The sequence below is a fragment of the Melozone crissalis genome, unplaced genomic scaffold, assembly GCF_028551555.1.
Source record: "Melozone crissalis strain CALT ecotype California unplaced genomic scaffold, PUWL_Pcris_2 ptg000006l_1, whole genome shotgun sequence".
Taxonomy (NCBI): domain Eukaryota; kingdom Metazoa; phylum Chordata; class Aves; order Passeriformes; family Passerellidae; genus Melozone; species Melozone crissalis.
Window position 1 is genome coordinate 254,415 of NW_026535784.1, and position 16,743 is coordinate 271,157.

Consider the following 16,743-nt stretch of genomic DNA (forward strand, 5'->3'; position numbering starts at 1 on the left):
TCCTCCAGGGAGATCCTGTTCCAACCTTGGTGGCTCCTGGTGACCTCGTGCTGAGGACACCCCCAGCAAGGCTGGGGCTGTCCCATCTCAGGAATGGAAGATTGGGCTGGGATCTTGGCAAGGAATTGCTGGCTGGGAGGGTGGGCAGGAGCTGGGCTGGAATTCCCAGATTTGCTGTGGCTGCCCCTGGATCCCTGGCAGTGCCCAAGGCCAGGCTGGACGTTGAGGCTTGGATCCACCTGGGACAGTGGGAGATATCCCAGCCCACAACACTGGATGAACTTTAATGTCTTTCCATTCCAACCCATTCCATGATTCCATGATCCCATGATTCTGTTTGGTTTCAGCTCCGGCCCCAACCAGTGGCGAGACCAACTCCGCCCTTCCCAGCTGCTCCACCTCTTCTCCCTGCAGCACAACTACAAAGCTCCCACCTACACATCCGACCGGATCATCTTCCGGGATCAGGAATACATCCTCTCAGAGCTGGGTAAGATGTCAAGGATGCTTTGGGATTGCAGAATTTCCTTGCTCCAGAGAAAGGGGTGGAGCTGGAGGTCACGGAGACATCACCAGGTTTGAATGATGGCATTGTCCCCATCCTCCTCCTCTCTGGCCATGTTTGCTCTGAACCATTCCCAAGCTTGGTCGTGCTCCAAATCCTGGGATTGAACCCAGACCTTCAATCCAGGAGCGCTGACCTTGAGTTGGACCAAACCCAACACCCCTTTATTGGGAGTGAGAAGCTCCCACTTGATGATCCAAGTGCTTCCAGAGCCAGGGGAGCTCCAAGATTCCATTGGAATCTCATTTTGGGAATGGTCACTAAGAGCATCTCTTCCATTGGAATTTCATTTTGGGAATGGTCACTAGAGGGAGACAATATCCCATACGCAGACCTGGGAATTCTTTCGGCGTTTGTGAGAATCAGGGAAGAAACCCAACTTCTACAAGGAGGAGAAAAGCCCCAGACTTTTGGGGAGGAGATTTGTGTTTGCCCATGGCACCTCCCCCTGACCCAGCATTCCTGGGGCAGAAGGATTTTTTGGGGAAAACTCTGCTTTAAGGCACAAAAAGAGGGTTTTAGTCCCAGGAGGATTTGAAATCCCACCTGGCTTGGCCCAGGAGCTGCAGTTTGGAATCATGGAATGGTTTAGGTTGGTGCCATAAAGATTATCTTGTTCCACCTGCTCCATGGGCAGAGACACTTCCCACTATCCCAGGTGGATCCAACCTCTCCTTGGACACTTCCAGGGATCCAGGCACAGCCACAGCTTCTCTGGGAATTCTCTTCCAGGGCCTCCCCACCCTCAGAGCTAAGAATTCCCCACATCCCACCTAAATTTTCATTGGATTTTTTAAAGCCACCACACCAAGGGTGTCTCCAGAGACACAAAACAAGGCACAGCCCAGGGCTGATCCCTCTCTGCGCTCTTGGAAAACAAAGCAAAAAACCCTGCAGGAATTCAGGTTTTCCCCTGAGGAGAAGGGAAGCACAGAATCCTCATTGAAAAGTTTTCCCGGGAGAGCTGGGGAGGTGTTAAAACATTTTCTCCCCCCCGTGGCAGCGCCTGCTGTCACCTTCTCCGAGTTCAAACAGCAGAACAAAGCCTGAGGCTTGACCCAGAGCAGGTCTGGAATCCAGCTGCAATCTCTGGAGCTGGACTGGGAATAAACTGGAGCTGTTAAACACGAGAGCCGGGATTTTACAAGCCCCTCCCCCCGGCCCGCTATTCCATAACTCCCAGATTTTGTTGTTCTCCAAGAGGGGCTCATTCTTTTCGCGGTGTGTAAAGCCGCACGTGTGTGCACACGCCGGAATTCCAGGGTTTGGGAAATCATTGGGAATTAGCCCAGGTGGCTGGAGTTAAGTGTGTCCTTGCCAAGGAAGGAGCTGGGATATCTCACTGGGATTTGGTGGAGTTGGAATTATATTTATGGAATATTTATGGAATAATATTTATGAAGCACTTTGTCTTTCAATTGTCATGAGTAGGGTGAAGTCCACCAACCCCAGCCTGGGATTTTGGGATTGTTTGGGTTGGACTCAGAGAATCAGGGAATTTTTAAAGTTGGAAAAGATCTTTAAGATCCTGAAATTCTAGAATTCAGGTTGGAGAAGACCTCCAAGATCGAGTCCAGCCTTGTCCAAGTGTCATGTCCAGTTGTTCCTTGGACACTTCCAGGGGTGAGGACTTCACCTCTTCCCTGATATCCAAGGACAGTTGCATCCCAGGAATGGGATGGGGAGGCAGGAGTTGGCCATTGGTGGTACGGGGATGGATGGAGGGATGGGTGGATGGATCCTGACCAGGAAGACAAGGCAGGAATGTCCATTATTGAGGAATCTTTGCCTGTCTGTGGCAGGATCAGGGATTGGTGTGGAGTAGGTCAGGCAGAGGAGATAATTCCAGATCTTCCTTGGATGGAAGACCGCAGATATCCTGGTGGGACTGGAGCAGGGACTTGGACCAGAGTAGGAACTTGGAACAACCCCAGGCAGTGCTGGTGGTGTCTCCATGTCCTTCCTCCTCCTCCCATTCCTGTCTTTCACCCCAAATCCCACAGAGACGATATGGGATCCTATCAGGATCCCATTCCTGTCTGCCCAGCTGAAGATCCTGGATGGCTTTAAGCTCTGGGATAAACTCCTGGGAGTGGGAACATCAGCAGAGGATTGATGGGAGTCCTGATTTCTGGGACTCTAGGAGAGCTGGATTCATTGGATTGTCCTTTCCATAGGATCCAGCTGGATCCTTGCCATGTTTCCCTGGCTGTGATTTGTGGAGTGGTTGCACAAGTGTCTCCATGGGTTTTCCCACTGGGAATGGCATCCCTGTGCCCAGCAGGGTTTGTGGTGATGATTTGGGAATGGAGGCTGTGCTGCTCCAGCTCTTCCTGGCCCAAATCCATCCCTGTGGGGTTCTCTCTGCTCTCTTCCCTGTGTCAGAGGTTGGAAAACCCCCGAATCCACACCTGGGCCCGGTGGAGGAGCGGCTCGCCCTGGCTGCCCTCCGGAAGCAGGGATTGGTTCCGGAGCATGTGGAGACCCGGCGCCTTTACAGCCCGCTCCAGCCAGACATCGAGCAGGTGGGTCCTGGAATGTGGCCGGGATGAGCCCAGGAGCGGCATCTCCTGATCCAGCCATGGCCAGGGGGTGAATCCTGCTGGGAATGTCTGCCCTGGGATATGGGATGTTCCCAGGGAGGGGAGGTGGTCGATCCCTTCAGCATATGCTCCAATTTTTTAAAATTAAATTTACCTTAATTTAGTTTAATTTAATTTAATTTTACATTTTTGATCTGAAAGTCCTACTCAGAATTCTTCTCCCAGAATCCCGGGATCACTGAGGCTGGAAAATCCCTCAAAGGTCATGGAGTCCAAGCTGTGCCCAATGCCCACCCTGGCACTGAGTGCCACATCCAGGAATTCCTTGGACATCTCCAGGGATGGGGATTCCAAACCACCCTGGGCACTTCCAAGCATCCTTCCATGAAGAAATTCCTGCTGATGTCCAACCTGAGCCTCCCCTGGCCCAGCCTGAGGCCATTCCCTCTTTTCCTATTTTTCCCTGGGAGCAGATTGCAGCTCCCACCTGGTTCCAACATTCCAAGAAGTTGTGGAGAGCCAGAAGGTTTTGCCTCTGATCCCTGTTTTTTCCAGGCTGAGCCCCTTTCCCAGCTCTCTCAGCTTTTCCTGGTGCTCCAGTGCCTTTTCCACCTCCCTCAGCTGCTCCTCAGGATTTACATCCATCAACACATTCCCAACTATCTCTCAATAATCTTTAATGCCCCTTTTCCATGGAGGAATCCTGCCTTTCCCCCTAAGGGTCCCAGATCTCCCCGGGGAGGTTCATGTGTTCCAGTCTGGAATCTCCCAAGGTTTCAGGGCTCTGTTTTTCCATGCAGGGAAAGCTCCAGATGTGGGTGGATCTGTTTCCCAAATCCCTGGGACATCCCGGCCCCCCTTTCAACGTCACTCCACGCAAAGCCAAGAGGTAACTTCCCATTACTTCCTCATCTTTTCCTTGGAAAAGGAGTTTGGAATGCTTGGAAGCCTCGGGTGGGGATGGATTCACCCACCTCGATGAGGGACAGGTGTGGGATCATCTCCAGGGAGACGGAAATCCATCCGTGGGACAACCAGGCTTCCAGGTGGATGAGTTTTCCACCTTCTCATGGGTTTATTCCCGGGATTTTCCAGGTTCTACCTGCGCTGTATTGTTTGGAACGCCAAGGATGTGATCCTGGATGACCTCAGCATCACCGGGGAGAAGATGAGCGACATCTACGTCAAAGGGTGAGTGTCCCGCTCCGGAGCCTCCTGGATTCCAGAGGCTGGAGGCGCAGGAGCAGCCAGGAAGGAGTTAAGGTGGTCCTTGAGTTGGTATTGTTGGGATAGACTTGGATTCTGCTGGGATGGAGGAACCATCATGGCTCTCCAGTTATGGATCCATGGATTTCCAACTGTGGATTCGTATCTCCAAGTATGGATCCACACCTCTCCAGTTGTGGATCCACCCCTTTCCATCTATGGATCCACACCTCTCCAATCATGGATCCACATCTGTTTACCTATGAATCCACTCCTTTCCAACCATGGATTCCCACCTCTCCAGCCATGGATCCACACGTGTCCAATTATGGATCCACACCTCTCCAATCATGGATCCACATCTGTTTACCTATGAATCCACTCCTTTCCAACCATGGATCCACACCTCTCCAACTCTGGCTCCATACCTCTCCAGCCATGGATCCACACTTCCAATCATGGATCCACTCCTTTCCAACCATGGATCCACACCTCTCCAGCCATGGATCCACACATGTCCAATCATGGATCCACATCTCTCCAATTATGGATCCACACCTCTCCATCCATGGATCCACACCTCTCAAATTATGGATCCACACATCTCCAGCTGCGGATGCACACATCTCCAACTGTGGATCCACCCTTCTCCAGTCATGGATCCACACCTTGCCAATTATGGATCCACACCTCTCCAATCATGGATCCACCCTTTTCCAGCTATGGATCCTCACCTCTCCATCTCTGGATCCAGAGATGGAGATGTGTCTTTTTGGAAGCTCTGCTGAGCTCACAACCTTTTTCTTCACACCTCTGGGATGATTCCATGGCAGTACTTTTCTTTGGACTACTTGGATGTCCCCACAGTGGGATAAGATGTGGGAGCAGCCTGGTCATGGGGAGAGGAGCTCATTGTCTGCTCATTCCCAACTCCTCTCCCAGACTCTTTCCATGATCATAGTTTTGATTATTTGCATGGTGATTTTCTTTGGAATTCCCTTTATTCCTGGAAACAGGTCCTCCAGCACCCCTTCCCTTCCCTTCCCTTCCCTTCCCTTCCCTTCCCTTCCCTTCCCTTCCCTTCCCTTCCCTTCCCTTCCCTTCCCTTCCCTTCCCTTCCCTTCCCTTCCCTTCCCTTCCCTTCCCTTCCCTTCCCTTCCCTTCCCTGGATTTATCTTGTGTCTAACAGTGCAATCCCAGCCAAGGGAGTTCCTTTTTTTGTGCCTTTATGGGCAGGAAGAGGCGGGATTTGGGAGCAGACTGTAAATCCATGGTTTACAATCCCAATTTTCCTCCTGTAAATCCAGAATGCCGTGCAGCTTTCCTGATATTTCCATCAAGTCGGCTGTTATCAGCACTGGTTGAGCTGTTCCTTGTGTTTTGGGGTCCTAAAAAGTTGTGCTGCTGGAAAAGTGGGAGCATCCAGGGGTTGCTCAGATCCCTTTCCCAATTTTTAGCATCCAATAGAATGCTGCAAGGCTGGAAATGAGTAAAACTTTGCTCAGCTTCCAGATCTTCCATCCCAAAGGAAAGTCATCCTGAAAAATCATATTGGGAATGGTTGAAATGATCCTTTTTGTGCCTGAGGATCTGCCTATGGATCAGGAATCTCATGGGGAATATTAGTTCTGTCCATTGCTGCCTCGGGAACAGGGGCTGGAGCCTGCTATCCTGGATTGGGTATTAAGGAAAAATTCTTCATGGAAAAGCTGTCAAGAAGTGGAAAGAGATTCCCGAGGAATGTTTAGGCTGGGAGAGCTGGGAATGTTCCCCTGGAGAAGGGAAAACTTCCAGGGAATCCTCAGAGTGCCTGAAGGGGCTCCAGGAGTGCTGGAGAGGGACTGGGGACAAGGGATGGAGGGACAGGAGCCAGGGAATGGCTCCCACTGGGAAAGGGGAGATTGGGCTGGGATCTTGGCAAGGAATTGCTGTCTGGGAGGGTGGGCAGGGGCTGGGCTGGAATTCCCAGATTTGCTGTGGCTGCCCCTGGATCCCTGGCAGTGCCCAGGACCAGGCTGAACATTGAGGTTGGATCCACCTGGTCTCATGAAAGGTGTCCCTGCCCATGGGTGGGGTGGAATGGGATGATCCTTAAAACCCTTCCATTCCAAACCATTCCATGACTCCATAATTCTGGAGTTGCTGGCCACATCACTGATTCATCTCCCATCTCTGGGACTGCTGCCTTCCCTCTCCCATCTCCAGATTTTCCCCACCCCCAGCATCCACTGGGATTGGGAATATTCCATTTCTCACTCACAAATGTTGTGACATAGAGCGAGATCCCAAATCCTTCCACGATCCTGATTTTCCATGGGCTCTGTTTATCCCTGGCAGGTGGCTGGTGGGACACGAGGAGAACAAGCAGAAGACAGATGTCCACTACAGATCCATGGGAGGAGAAGGGAATTTCAACTGGAGATTCATCTTTCCCTTTGATTATCTCCCGGCGGAGCAGATGTGCCATGTGGCCAAGAAGGTGAGTGGTCCTGGATGGAATTCCTGCATCCTTGAGGGAATTCTGGGACACCAGCAGGAATTTCCTCATGGAAAGGGTGGTCAGGCCTTGGAAGTGCCCAGGGAGCAAGTGGTCAGGATTGGAGTCCCCATCTCTGGAGGTGTCCAAGGAATTCCTGGATGTGGCAATGAGTGCCAAGGTGGGCATCAGGCACAGCTTGGACTGGATGATCCTGGAGGGCTTTTCCAACCTCAGTGATCCCATGATCCCTGTTTTTACTTAGCCTCAATATTCATGGAATATGAGGTACCCAAAGATTCCTGCTTGCAATGGGACCTTTCCTGAAACCCACTGGGATCCCAAAAAACCCCCTTGGATCCACAAAACCCCTGGCATCCCTGAAACTCACTGTGATCCCCAAAAATCGCCCATGACCCACAAAACTCACTGAGATCCCCATCCCATCTTATTTTCCACAAAACCAGCGCCTTGGCCGGGAAGATGCCGAGCGAATCCCCCATCCCAGACAATTCCCAGCTTCCAAAGCCCTTCCCAGGCAGTTCCAATGATTGACAGAATCACAACTGGGCCTATTTCACGCTTCATATCCCACAAATCCCAAGTACAGGGTGTACTACATCCAATTATCCCACTTGGAAAAAGCCAAGACCGCCCTCCATAATCCCCTTTAAGCAAATCCATCCCGCTGTGCCGATCTGGAATCTTTTCCCACCACATGGCTTCTAACGCTGGATCCGAAAATAAACACCTTGTAAAAGCTCTCTGTAAAGGCCGGAATAATGAAGGGAAAGCCGGGTGGAGCATTCCGGCCCCAGGAATTTTTTGATCTTGCCATGTGCTGTTTGAACTCCGGCTTGGCTCCTGCGGCTGTAAAAATCCCGGCTGGAAAGGCAGGCACGGGAAGGTGGAATTTCAATCAAAGGTTGGGAGCGACTGTGGGGAATTGGGAGCTGCTCAAAACCACCTGTGCCCAACTGGGCCGGGAGGGAAGGAGTTTTCCAGTGATTCTCCTTTTTTGTTCCATGCTGGAGCTCCCTGGAGTGTGGCCAGGTGGATTAGGAATCATGGAATTATGGAATAATTTGGGTGGGAAGGGAGCTGAAAGCTTAGCCAGTTCCATCCAGGGACACTTCCCACTATCCCAAGTGGATCCAAGCCCCAATGTCCAACCTGGCCTTGGGCACTGCCAGCGATCCAGGGGCAGCCACAGCAAATCTGGCAATTCCAGCCCAGCCCCTGCCCACCCTCCCAGCCTGGAATTCCTTGCCAAGATCCCAGCCCAATCTCCCCTTTCCCAGTGGGAGCCATTCCCTGGCTCCTGTCCCTGCAGGCCTTGTCCCCAGTCCCTCTCCAGCTCTCCAGGAGTCCCTTCAGGGACTCTGAGGATTCCCTGGAATTTTTCCCTTCCAATTCCAGCAATCCTAGCTCTCCCAGCCTTTCCCACAGCAGAGCTGCTCCATCACTCTGATCATCCTGATCCTTCCTCTGGATTTGCTCCAAGAGCTCCAGGTCCTTCCCATGCTGGAATTCCAGAGCTGGAATTCCTGTAGATGCAGACTCCATGGGTCATCCCAACTTGGGCTGCAAGTCAAATACTCTCTCCAAAAAAAAACAAGGATGCCCCTGGATAAGTGACTGTCCATGATATTTTTGTTTGATGTGAACACCTGGGAGTCTGGAAAACCAGGAAAAACCCAGGAAAACACAGGTGCCACTCTTTTCCCTGCTTTTCTGAACCTTCCAACCACTTCAAGATGGTTTTCCATAACTTTCCTTGCTGGGTTTATGTTATCAAGATTTTCCTTCTCTTTCTCATAGAGAATTTTCCCAAGTCCGAATTTTAAAATATTTCTGTGGAAGAGAAATATCCCCATCTTTAGGACAGCTCTTTGGAATACATGGAAATGCTTTTTTAATGCTTTTCTCATCATTCCCTTGGAATTTCCTTCTTTGTTCCCGCTTTTTTTTTTGGTGCCATCTTTCTCTTCCAGCCCTGGAAAATTCAAACCATGTTGGCTGCATAGGAAGAGCACATTCCCAGGTGTTTGAGTCCTTCAGGAAAACAGTTTCTGGGGTGGAAACTGAGAAAATCATGAAATTATTTAGGATGGAAAAGCCTTCTAAGATCACTTGCTCTGCCAAGGCCACCACTGACCACGTCCTCAGGTGTCACATCCAGAGGGATTTTAAATCATTCCAGGGATGGACATTCCATTGTTTCCCTGGACAGCCTCTGCATGGCTGGAAAACCCTTTCCATGAAGGAATTTTCCCTAAAATCCAGCCTAAACTGGAAGTTTAAACTTTGGATTCCCAGTTAAGCCTGTTATGGGATGGGTCATGGGACAACCAAGACAATCCAAGGTCACCTGGATGTGGATCCCATTTTCCCGGGCATCCACGCAGGGAAGAGCTCAACTCCCACATCCTGCAGGTGCCATGGGGTGGAAAATGATTGGAATTGCTTTTGGAATGTTCGGTTTCCTGTGCCAATTCCAGCAGCAGCTGGATGTGGTTGCCAGATCTGGATCTGGGAAGTTCTTTAGGGTAGGAAAGGGTTTGCATGGAATGTCGGAGCAAACACCATCTCCATGGATGTGCCGGGTCTGGTTCTGGGATTCTTATGGACGTGGAGGGGCTGGAGCATGGCCAGGGAAGGGAACGGAGCTGGGAACAGGCTGGAGAATTCCTGAGGGAGCTGGGAAAAGGGCTCAGCGTGGAGAAAAGGAAGAGCCAGGGGGACCTTCTGGCTCTCCACAAGTTCCTGGAATGTTGGAACCAGGTGGGAATTGGGATCTGCTCCCGGGGAAAAACAGGATAAGGGTGGGCCAGGGGAGGCTCAGGTTGCTCATCAACAGGAATTTCCTCATGGAAAAGGTGCTCAGGCCTTGGAAGCACCCAGGAAGCTTTGGAATCCCCATCCCTGGAGGTGTCCAAGGAATTCCTGGATGTGGCACTGAGTGCCAAGGTGGGCATCAGGCACAGCTTGGACTGGATGATCCTGGAGGGATTTTCCAACCTCAGGAATTCTGTGACATCCAAGGGGAGTCTTCTGCATGTCCGGGACTCCCAAATTCCTGCAGGATGCACCTGAAATGTGACTTTTTGGGACCAGACTTCCTCTCCTTCCCAAAAGTCAGGTTTCCTCCTTTGTATTCTGGAGCACATCCACAGTCCAGGAGAATTGCAACCCTGTCAACACTTTCCTGGGAATCTGAGCCCATTTTTACCCCGCTGCTTTATCTGCAAAAATCCATAAAATACCCCCGAGCCTCCCCTCACTTGGAAAACAAACCCCCAAACAATAATTCCAGCCTTTTTTCCCCATGGTTTGGACAAGGCCGGGATATAAATTTTGCGCTCCGGGTTGTTTTTATAGGGAATGTTCGGAGCTCGATTTAATCATGGAAGCGAATTTCACGCCGCCTTGAAAGGGACTCATAAACTTCTCTCGGCATCAAATTCCCCCTTCCCAATTCTCTGCTCCTTTTCCTGCCTTTCCAGCAGAGCTCTGGGTGTCCCCAGCTGGACAGGGCTTGGACCTGGGAGGTTTTGTCTCCAGCCAAATGATGTTTTATGGTGTTTTTCCATAAAAAAGGGGGGGAATTTGGAGCAATGGAGCATTGAATTCCCATCTGGAAAGGGTCAAGCCCCACCTGAGTTATCCCTGGAATGTTATTCTGAGGGATTGGGATGCAGAGGATGCAGAGCCAAGGTTTTGTTCCCTTTTTCCTTGGATATTGCAGTGGGGAGGAGGGAAGGTGGAATCCCAAAGTCTGCCGGGTTTGCCAGCAGTTCCATGGAATCATGGGATGGTTTGGAATGGGAAGGACCTTAAAGCCCATCCAGGGACACCTCCCACTATCCCAGGTGGATCCAAGCCCCAGCGTCCAACCTGGCCTTGGACACTTAAAGGAATGGGACAACCATGGCTTCTCTGAGAATTCCATCCCAGCTCCTCCTCACCATCACAGCCTGGAATTCCTTCCCAAGATCCCATCCAACCTTTCCTTCAGCTTTATTATCCCAAGGACATGGATCCACTTGGGATAGGTGGGAGATGATCCCAAGTGTGAGGTTTTCCTCAAGTTTGGCTCCTTGTGGATGGGATGGGGCAATGAGAAATTCCAACGAATCCTTGAATCCTTGGGAAGTTGCATCAGCCCAGAAGGGAGCGTGGGATGCGCCTGGGGCATGGACACATCCATGGAATGTGGGAATGATGGGTTGAACCTCTGAGCCAGGAATTCACTGGGAAGAAGAGGCACCTGGAGGACATGGAGCTTGTGGAGATTTCCTTTCCAGGGAATATTTCAGCTGGGATATTAGATGGTCTTGAAGGTCCCTTCTAGCCCAAACTGGTCTGGAATTCCATATATTTCCCCATTTTCCAAGCCAAGCTTGGGAACGTGGATTTCTCCCAGAAGGGACAATCCAAAGGAGCTGGTGATGTTCACCTTTGACATGGATCTTCTGCCACCTTGGAATTTTCCTGCGCCTCCTGAGGTCATGCCAGCTTTGTTATCGATGGATCCATGGCTCCTGGATCCCTATGGATCCCTTCTTTCCCTAGTTTCTGGGAAAGGGAAGAATCAACATCAACTCTTCCCCTTTTTTAGCAGTTTTAATTTAAAATGGCTGGAAAAGCTGGGAAAAATCCCCCTGGATAAACATCCATCCCAACCCACTGCAACCAGCAGAGGGGAGAGAGGGAGTTTTCCATGGACTTCCTTTGAGATTTCTAGATTATCCAATATCTCAAATGCATCCATAAAATGCTCCAATGCAAAATTCCTGGCACGTTTTCCCAAAACCGGGCAGGGAACAGAGTGAAATTGAAACAGAACCATCCACGGGGATCTCTTAAAATTAATCCAATGGGATTGGAGTGCCCACGGACTCCCAGCTGGAATATTTGTGTTCCTATGGAATGTGACACGTTTTTCCTCCCTTTTTATAATTTAATATTGGATGAAATAATGAATCCGAGTCTTGGGGTGAATTTATGGAGGGATGAATAACGCTGGAGTTTCCTGGCTTTAATTAAATCCTGTCATTTCTGACACTTCCAGGAGGAATTGCCACTGGGACACCCTTGGAGGGGTGTCAGGAATCCCGCTGGGATTTTCCTGCTCTTTGCTGGAGCCAGGAATAACAATCTCAACAATCCTTCGGCTTTGGGTGGGATTTTGTCTTTCTCCTTTATCCCAACATTTCTTCTTGGACATCAAGAGGAATTTTGTTAATGGAAAGGATGGTCAGGCTTAGGAAGTGTCCAGGGAGATTTGAAGTCCCTATCCCTGGAGGTGTTCAAGGAATTCCTGGATGCTGAGGTGGGGATTTGGCGCAGCTTGGACTCACTGAACCCAAAAGGCTTTTCCAACCTCAGGGATTCTGGGATTCTTAATCCTAACTCCCAGGCAACCCAACAGTGGTGTTAGATCCCTGTTGGAAAAAAATCCTGGTTTCACACATGGAAATGGTGATGTGGATGCTGCTTCCTAGGCAGTGAATATTCCTTACTCTGGGGTGCAGAACTCATGGATAACTTGGGAATGTTCCCCTGGAGAAGGGAAGGCTCCAGGCAGAGCTCAGAGCCCCTGTCAGGGCCTGGAGGGGCTCCAGGAGAGCTGGAGAGGGACTGGGGACAAGGCCTGCAGGGACAGGAGCCAGGGAATGGCTCCCACTGGGAAAGGGGAGATTGGGCTGGGATCTTGGCAAGGAATTTCTGGCTGGGAGGGTGGGCAGGGGCTGGGCTGGAATTGCCAGATTTGCTGTGGCTGCCCCTGGATCCCTGGCAGTGCCCAAGGCCAGGTTGGACGCTGGGGCCTGGATCCACCTGGGACAGTGGGAGGTGTCCCTGTGCATGGGATGGGCTGAGTTTTCAGCTCCCTTCCCCCCCAAAGTCTTCCACGATTCCATGATTTTGTTCCCCACTGTGAGCAGTGCCAGAGGAGCCCGGAGCACTCTGAGGGATGTTTTGAGGCTTGGAGCAACCAGTGTGATATCATGGGATTCCTGGGATACCATGGAATCGTCCTTTCCACATCCATGTTCCATTAATAAATTCAGGACCTGTGGATGGCCTGAAGGTGGAACAGCCATTTGATGATCTCTGATTGTCCCACTGCCTGTGACAGACCTAAGAGCAGATTAAAGCCATGGTGGATCTGGAAGGGAAGGGATCCTTGGGAATTCCCTGCTGGAAGCACTGATTTAGGTGTCAATCCCATATTTTTGCATGAATTAAGAGTTTGGTAGCGCCAACACTCCATGCTCATTGTTGTCTTCATCTTGGAGACTCATCCTCATTGGAATTGTGGGAATTTCTGTCTCTCTTAAGAATCCTGTTTGGGATCCCACGGAGCCATTTCCTAAATTGCATTAAATTAAATTATATTCTTTAAATAAAATTAATTACATTAATTTAAATCATTAAATTAAGGCATAAACTGCTGCTGACACCTTCCAGAAGCATCTTGGGTTTTCCACTGATTATCCTTATCCAAGAGTTTTCTGGAACCTGTGCTCCTGTAGATCCACAGCAGGACACCCCAGGAATTCCAGGATTTCCAGAGCCAGGCCCTACCCAATTCTACCAATTAATCTTTAATTTTCCCATGTTTTTTTTCATGGTGGGATTTTAGGAACACTTCTGGAGCTTGGACAAGACGGAAAACAAGATCCCACCCCAGCTGATCCTCCAGATCTGGGACAATGACAAGTTCTCCTTCGACGACTATTTGGGTAAGTTAGGAATTTTGGGATCCGTCCCAAAAAAAGAGGAAACATCACCAGCACAGGTTGTCCAGACTAGCTGTGGCTGCTCCTGGATCCCTGGAAATGTCCAAGGCCAGTTGGATGGGTCTTGGAGACCCCTGGGACAGTGGAAGTTGGGAGTTTGGATTGGGATGGTTGGGGTGGCCCAAACTCCATGGGATCAGGGAACATTCCATGTTTTAAGGATTTTTCCCACTGAGATGTCTCACCTGGAATGTTCTCCCCTGCAGGATCCATCCAGATGGATCTCAACAGGATGCCCAAGCCTGCCAAGACAGCGGAAAAGTGTTCCTTGGATCTTGTGGATGATTCCCTTTCCTCCGGCCGCTCCGTGTCCCTCTTTGAGCAGAAAACCGTCAAGGGCTGGTGGCCCTGCGTGGCCGAGCAGAACCAGCAGAAGATCCTGGCGGTAAAGTGACCTCTCCATGTTTTTCCTTGGATCCTTCACTCCAATTCCCATCCCCGGAAGTGTTCAAGGCTTTAAATTCCTTCCCAATCCAAACCATTCCAGAATTCCCTGAAATTTTCATTCAATTCAAGCCAGGGCAAGAAATTCCATTTCCAGCTGGAGGTTTTGTGGATCCAGCCAGATCCACTGTGGTTGGCTGGAGGTTTTCCGGCACCGTGCAGAGGAATGATTGGTTTTGTGGGATTTTCACCCTGGTTTTTGGAATGTGCCACCAAATTTTATTTTATATCACAACTATTCCCAACAATCTTGTGTGCTAAACACCTGGAAAAAATTCCAGCTGTCCCAGGGATAATTTTAAAGGTGTCTGGGCTCCTGTTCCAGGTTTTGGTGACTGTTCCATGCAGGTGAGGGACTCCAGACATGGAATTCTGTGATTCAACCAAAAAACCCTGAGCTGGTTCCCAGGAAATCGGGAATCAGGGAATTGGGAAAGACTGGATGTGGAACTCTGTGATGATGGATCACAGCTTGGACTTGATCCCAGAGGTTTTTCCAGCCTCAGCGATCCTGGGATTCCATGGTTGCCCAAATTTGGCTGTCATTGGGATCCAGGATTTCCTGGAATATGTCCAGTGACAATATCTGAAATCCTGGGATCCCCGTGGTCATTGTTGGGAGTGGTTTGGTTCTGCTCACAGCCTATTTTCTTCCCCTAATCCCTATTTTCCATCCCACGTTCATTCTTCACCTTTCCCCCTGTTTTTGGGGATAACAAATAAGTTTTTGTTTAACCCATCCAGGGCAAGCTGGAGATGACTTTGGAAATTGTGGCGGAGCAGGAGCACGAGGAGCGTCCGGCCGGGATGGGACGGGATGAGCCCAACATGAATCCCAGGCTGGAGGATCCCAAGTAAGAACATCCCAAATGGAAAAGCAGACACCAGGGCATGGAATTCTCGAGGACCAAATGGGAATTCTGTATTTCCAGCTGCGGGGTACTGGGCTGAACTGGGTTTGCGCCTGGGTCGGATCCACTCTGAACTGGTGGGGACTGGGAGGGAGGTCTGGAGAACAAGTTCTGTGGAATTGGGAAGTTGGTCTGGAGCACCAGTCCAATGGGATTTGGGACACTGGTCTGGACCGTGAATCCATTGGGATTTGGAAGCTGGTCTGGATCACCAGTTCAGTGGGATTGGGAGGCTGGTCTGGACCACGTATCCAGTGGGACTGGGAGGCTGGTCTGGACCATGAATCCACTGGGATTTGGAAGGTGGTCTGGAACACCAGTCCAGTGGGACTGGGAGGCTGATCTGGACCATGAATCCAGTGGGATTGGGAGGTCAGTCTGGACCACCAGGGAGGACACTGGTGGGATGTATCCAGGAAGATGGAAGACCTGAGATGGTCCAGGGGGATTGGGAGGTTAGTCTGGAGCATGAATCCAGTGGGACTGGGAGTCTGGTCTGGATCACCAATCCAGATTTGGGGGACTGATCTGGATCACCAGTCGGGTAGGATTGGATGACTGGTCTGGGTCACCAGGGAGAACATTCATGGGATGTATCCAGAAAGATGACAGACCTGAGAGCATTAGGATTGGGAAGCTGCTCTGGACCATGAATCCATTGGGATTGGGAGGGTGGTCTAGACCACCAAGGAGGACACTGGTGGGATGTACCAGGAAGATGGAAGAGCTGAGGCAGTCCAGGGGGATTTGGAGTCTGGTCTGGACCATGAATCTAAGGGATTGGGAGGCTGATCTGGGTCACCAATCCAGTGAGATCTGGGAGACTGATCTGGACCATGAATCCATTGGGATTGAGAGATTGGTCTAGATCACCAAGGAGGATGTTGGTGGGATGTATGCAGAGGGATGAGGAGCTAACACATTCCAGTGGGATTGGGAAGCTGGTCTGGATCACCAGTCCAGTGGGATTGGGAGGCTGGTCTGGATTGGCAGTTCACTGGGATTGGGAAACTGTTCTGGATCACCAATCCAGTGGGATTTGGGAGACAGGTCTGGACCACCAAGAACATTCATGGGATGTATCCAGAAAGATGATAGACCTGAGAGCAGTGGGATTCTGGGCCGTGAATCCATTTGGATTTGGGAGACTGGTCAGGACCACCAAGGTGGACATTGATGGGACATCCCCGGAGGGATGAGGGCTGACACATTCCAGTGGGATTGGGAAGCTAGAATGGATCACCAGTCCAGTGGGATTTTGAAGCTCTTCTGGGACCACCAAGGCAGGTGGGACTGGGGATCCAGGAGGATGAAATTCCGATATGACCCCTCCTTCCCTTGGCTCCAGGCGTCCCGAGACCTCCTTCCTGTGGTTCACCTCCCCGTACAAGACCCTGAAGTTCATCCTGTGGCGCCGCTACAAGTGGGTGCTGATCCTGGCCATCCTCCTCTTCATCCTGCTGCTTTTCCTGGGAATCTTCGTCTACGCCTTCCCGGTACGGAGCGGCAGGGATTGGGCCGAGGTCTGAGGGGTGGTGGAATCAGGGGGATGGAAAATTCCATGCTGAGGAACACAATGGGTTAAAAAGGGACTTTTTTGGATTTGGGATCCTCATGGGAAAAATATGGAGGCATTGGAGCATGGCCAGGGATGGGAATGGAGTTGGGAAGGGGCTGGAGCACCAGGAAAAGCTGAGGGAAAGGGGCTCATCCTGGAGAAAAGCAGATCAGGGGGGACTTCTGGCTCTCCACAATTCCCTGAAAGTTTGGAACCAGGTGGGATTTGGGATCT

At 50.7% G+C, this 16,743-nt stretch overlaps 1 protein-coding gene across 2 annotated transcripts in view; it reads left to right on the forward strand.

Moving 5' to 3' along the window:
* DYSF (dysferlin) overlaps positions 1 to 16,743 on the forward strand; it is a 67,814-nt gene that overhangs the window by 49,718 nt on the left and 1,353 nt on the right. For both annotated transcript variants that reach the window (XM_054293425.1, XM_054293434.1), the window contains exons 48-56: positions 348 to 490; positions 2,951 to 3,090; positions 3,909 to 3,997; positions 4,204 to 4,299; positions 6,652 to 6,793; positions 13,440 to 13,539; positions 13,803 to 13,981; positions 14,785 to 14,894; positions 16,300 to 16,447. In XM_054293425.1, the coding sequence (XP_054149400.1) occupies positions 348 to 490; positions 2,951 to 3,090; positions 3,909 to 3,997; positions 4,204 to 4,299; positions 6,652 to 6,793; positions 13,440 to 13,539; positions 13,803 to 13,981; positions 14,785 to 14,894; positions 16,300 to 16,447 (1,147 nt within the window). The remainder of the gene's footprint in view (positions 1 to 347; positions 491 to 2,950; positions 3,091 to 3,908; positions 3,998 to 4,203; positions 4,300 to 6,651; positions 6,794 to 13,439; positions 13,540 to 13,802; positions 13,982 to 14,784; positions 14,895 to 16,299; positions 16,448 to 16,743) is intronic.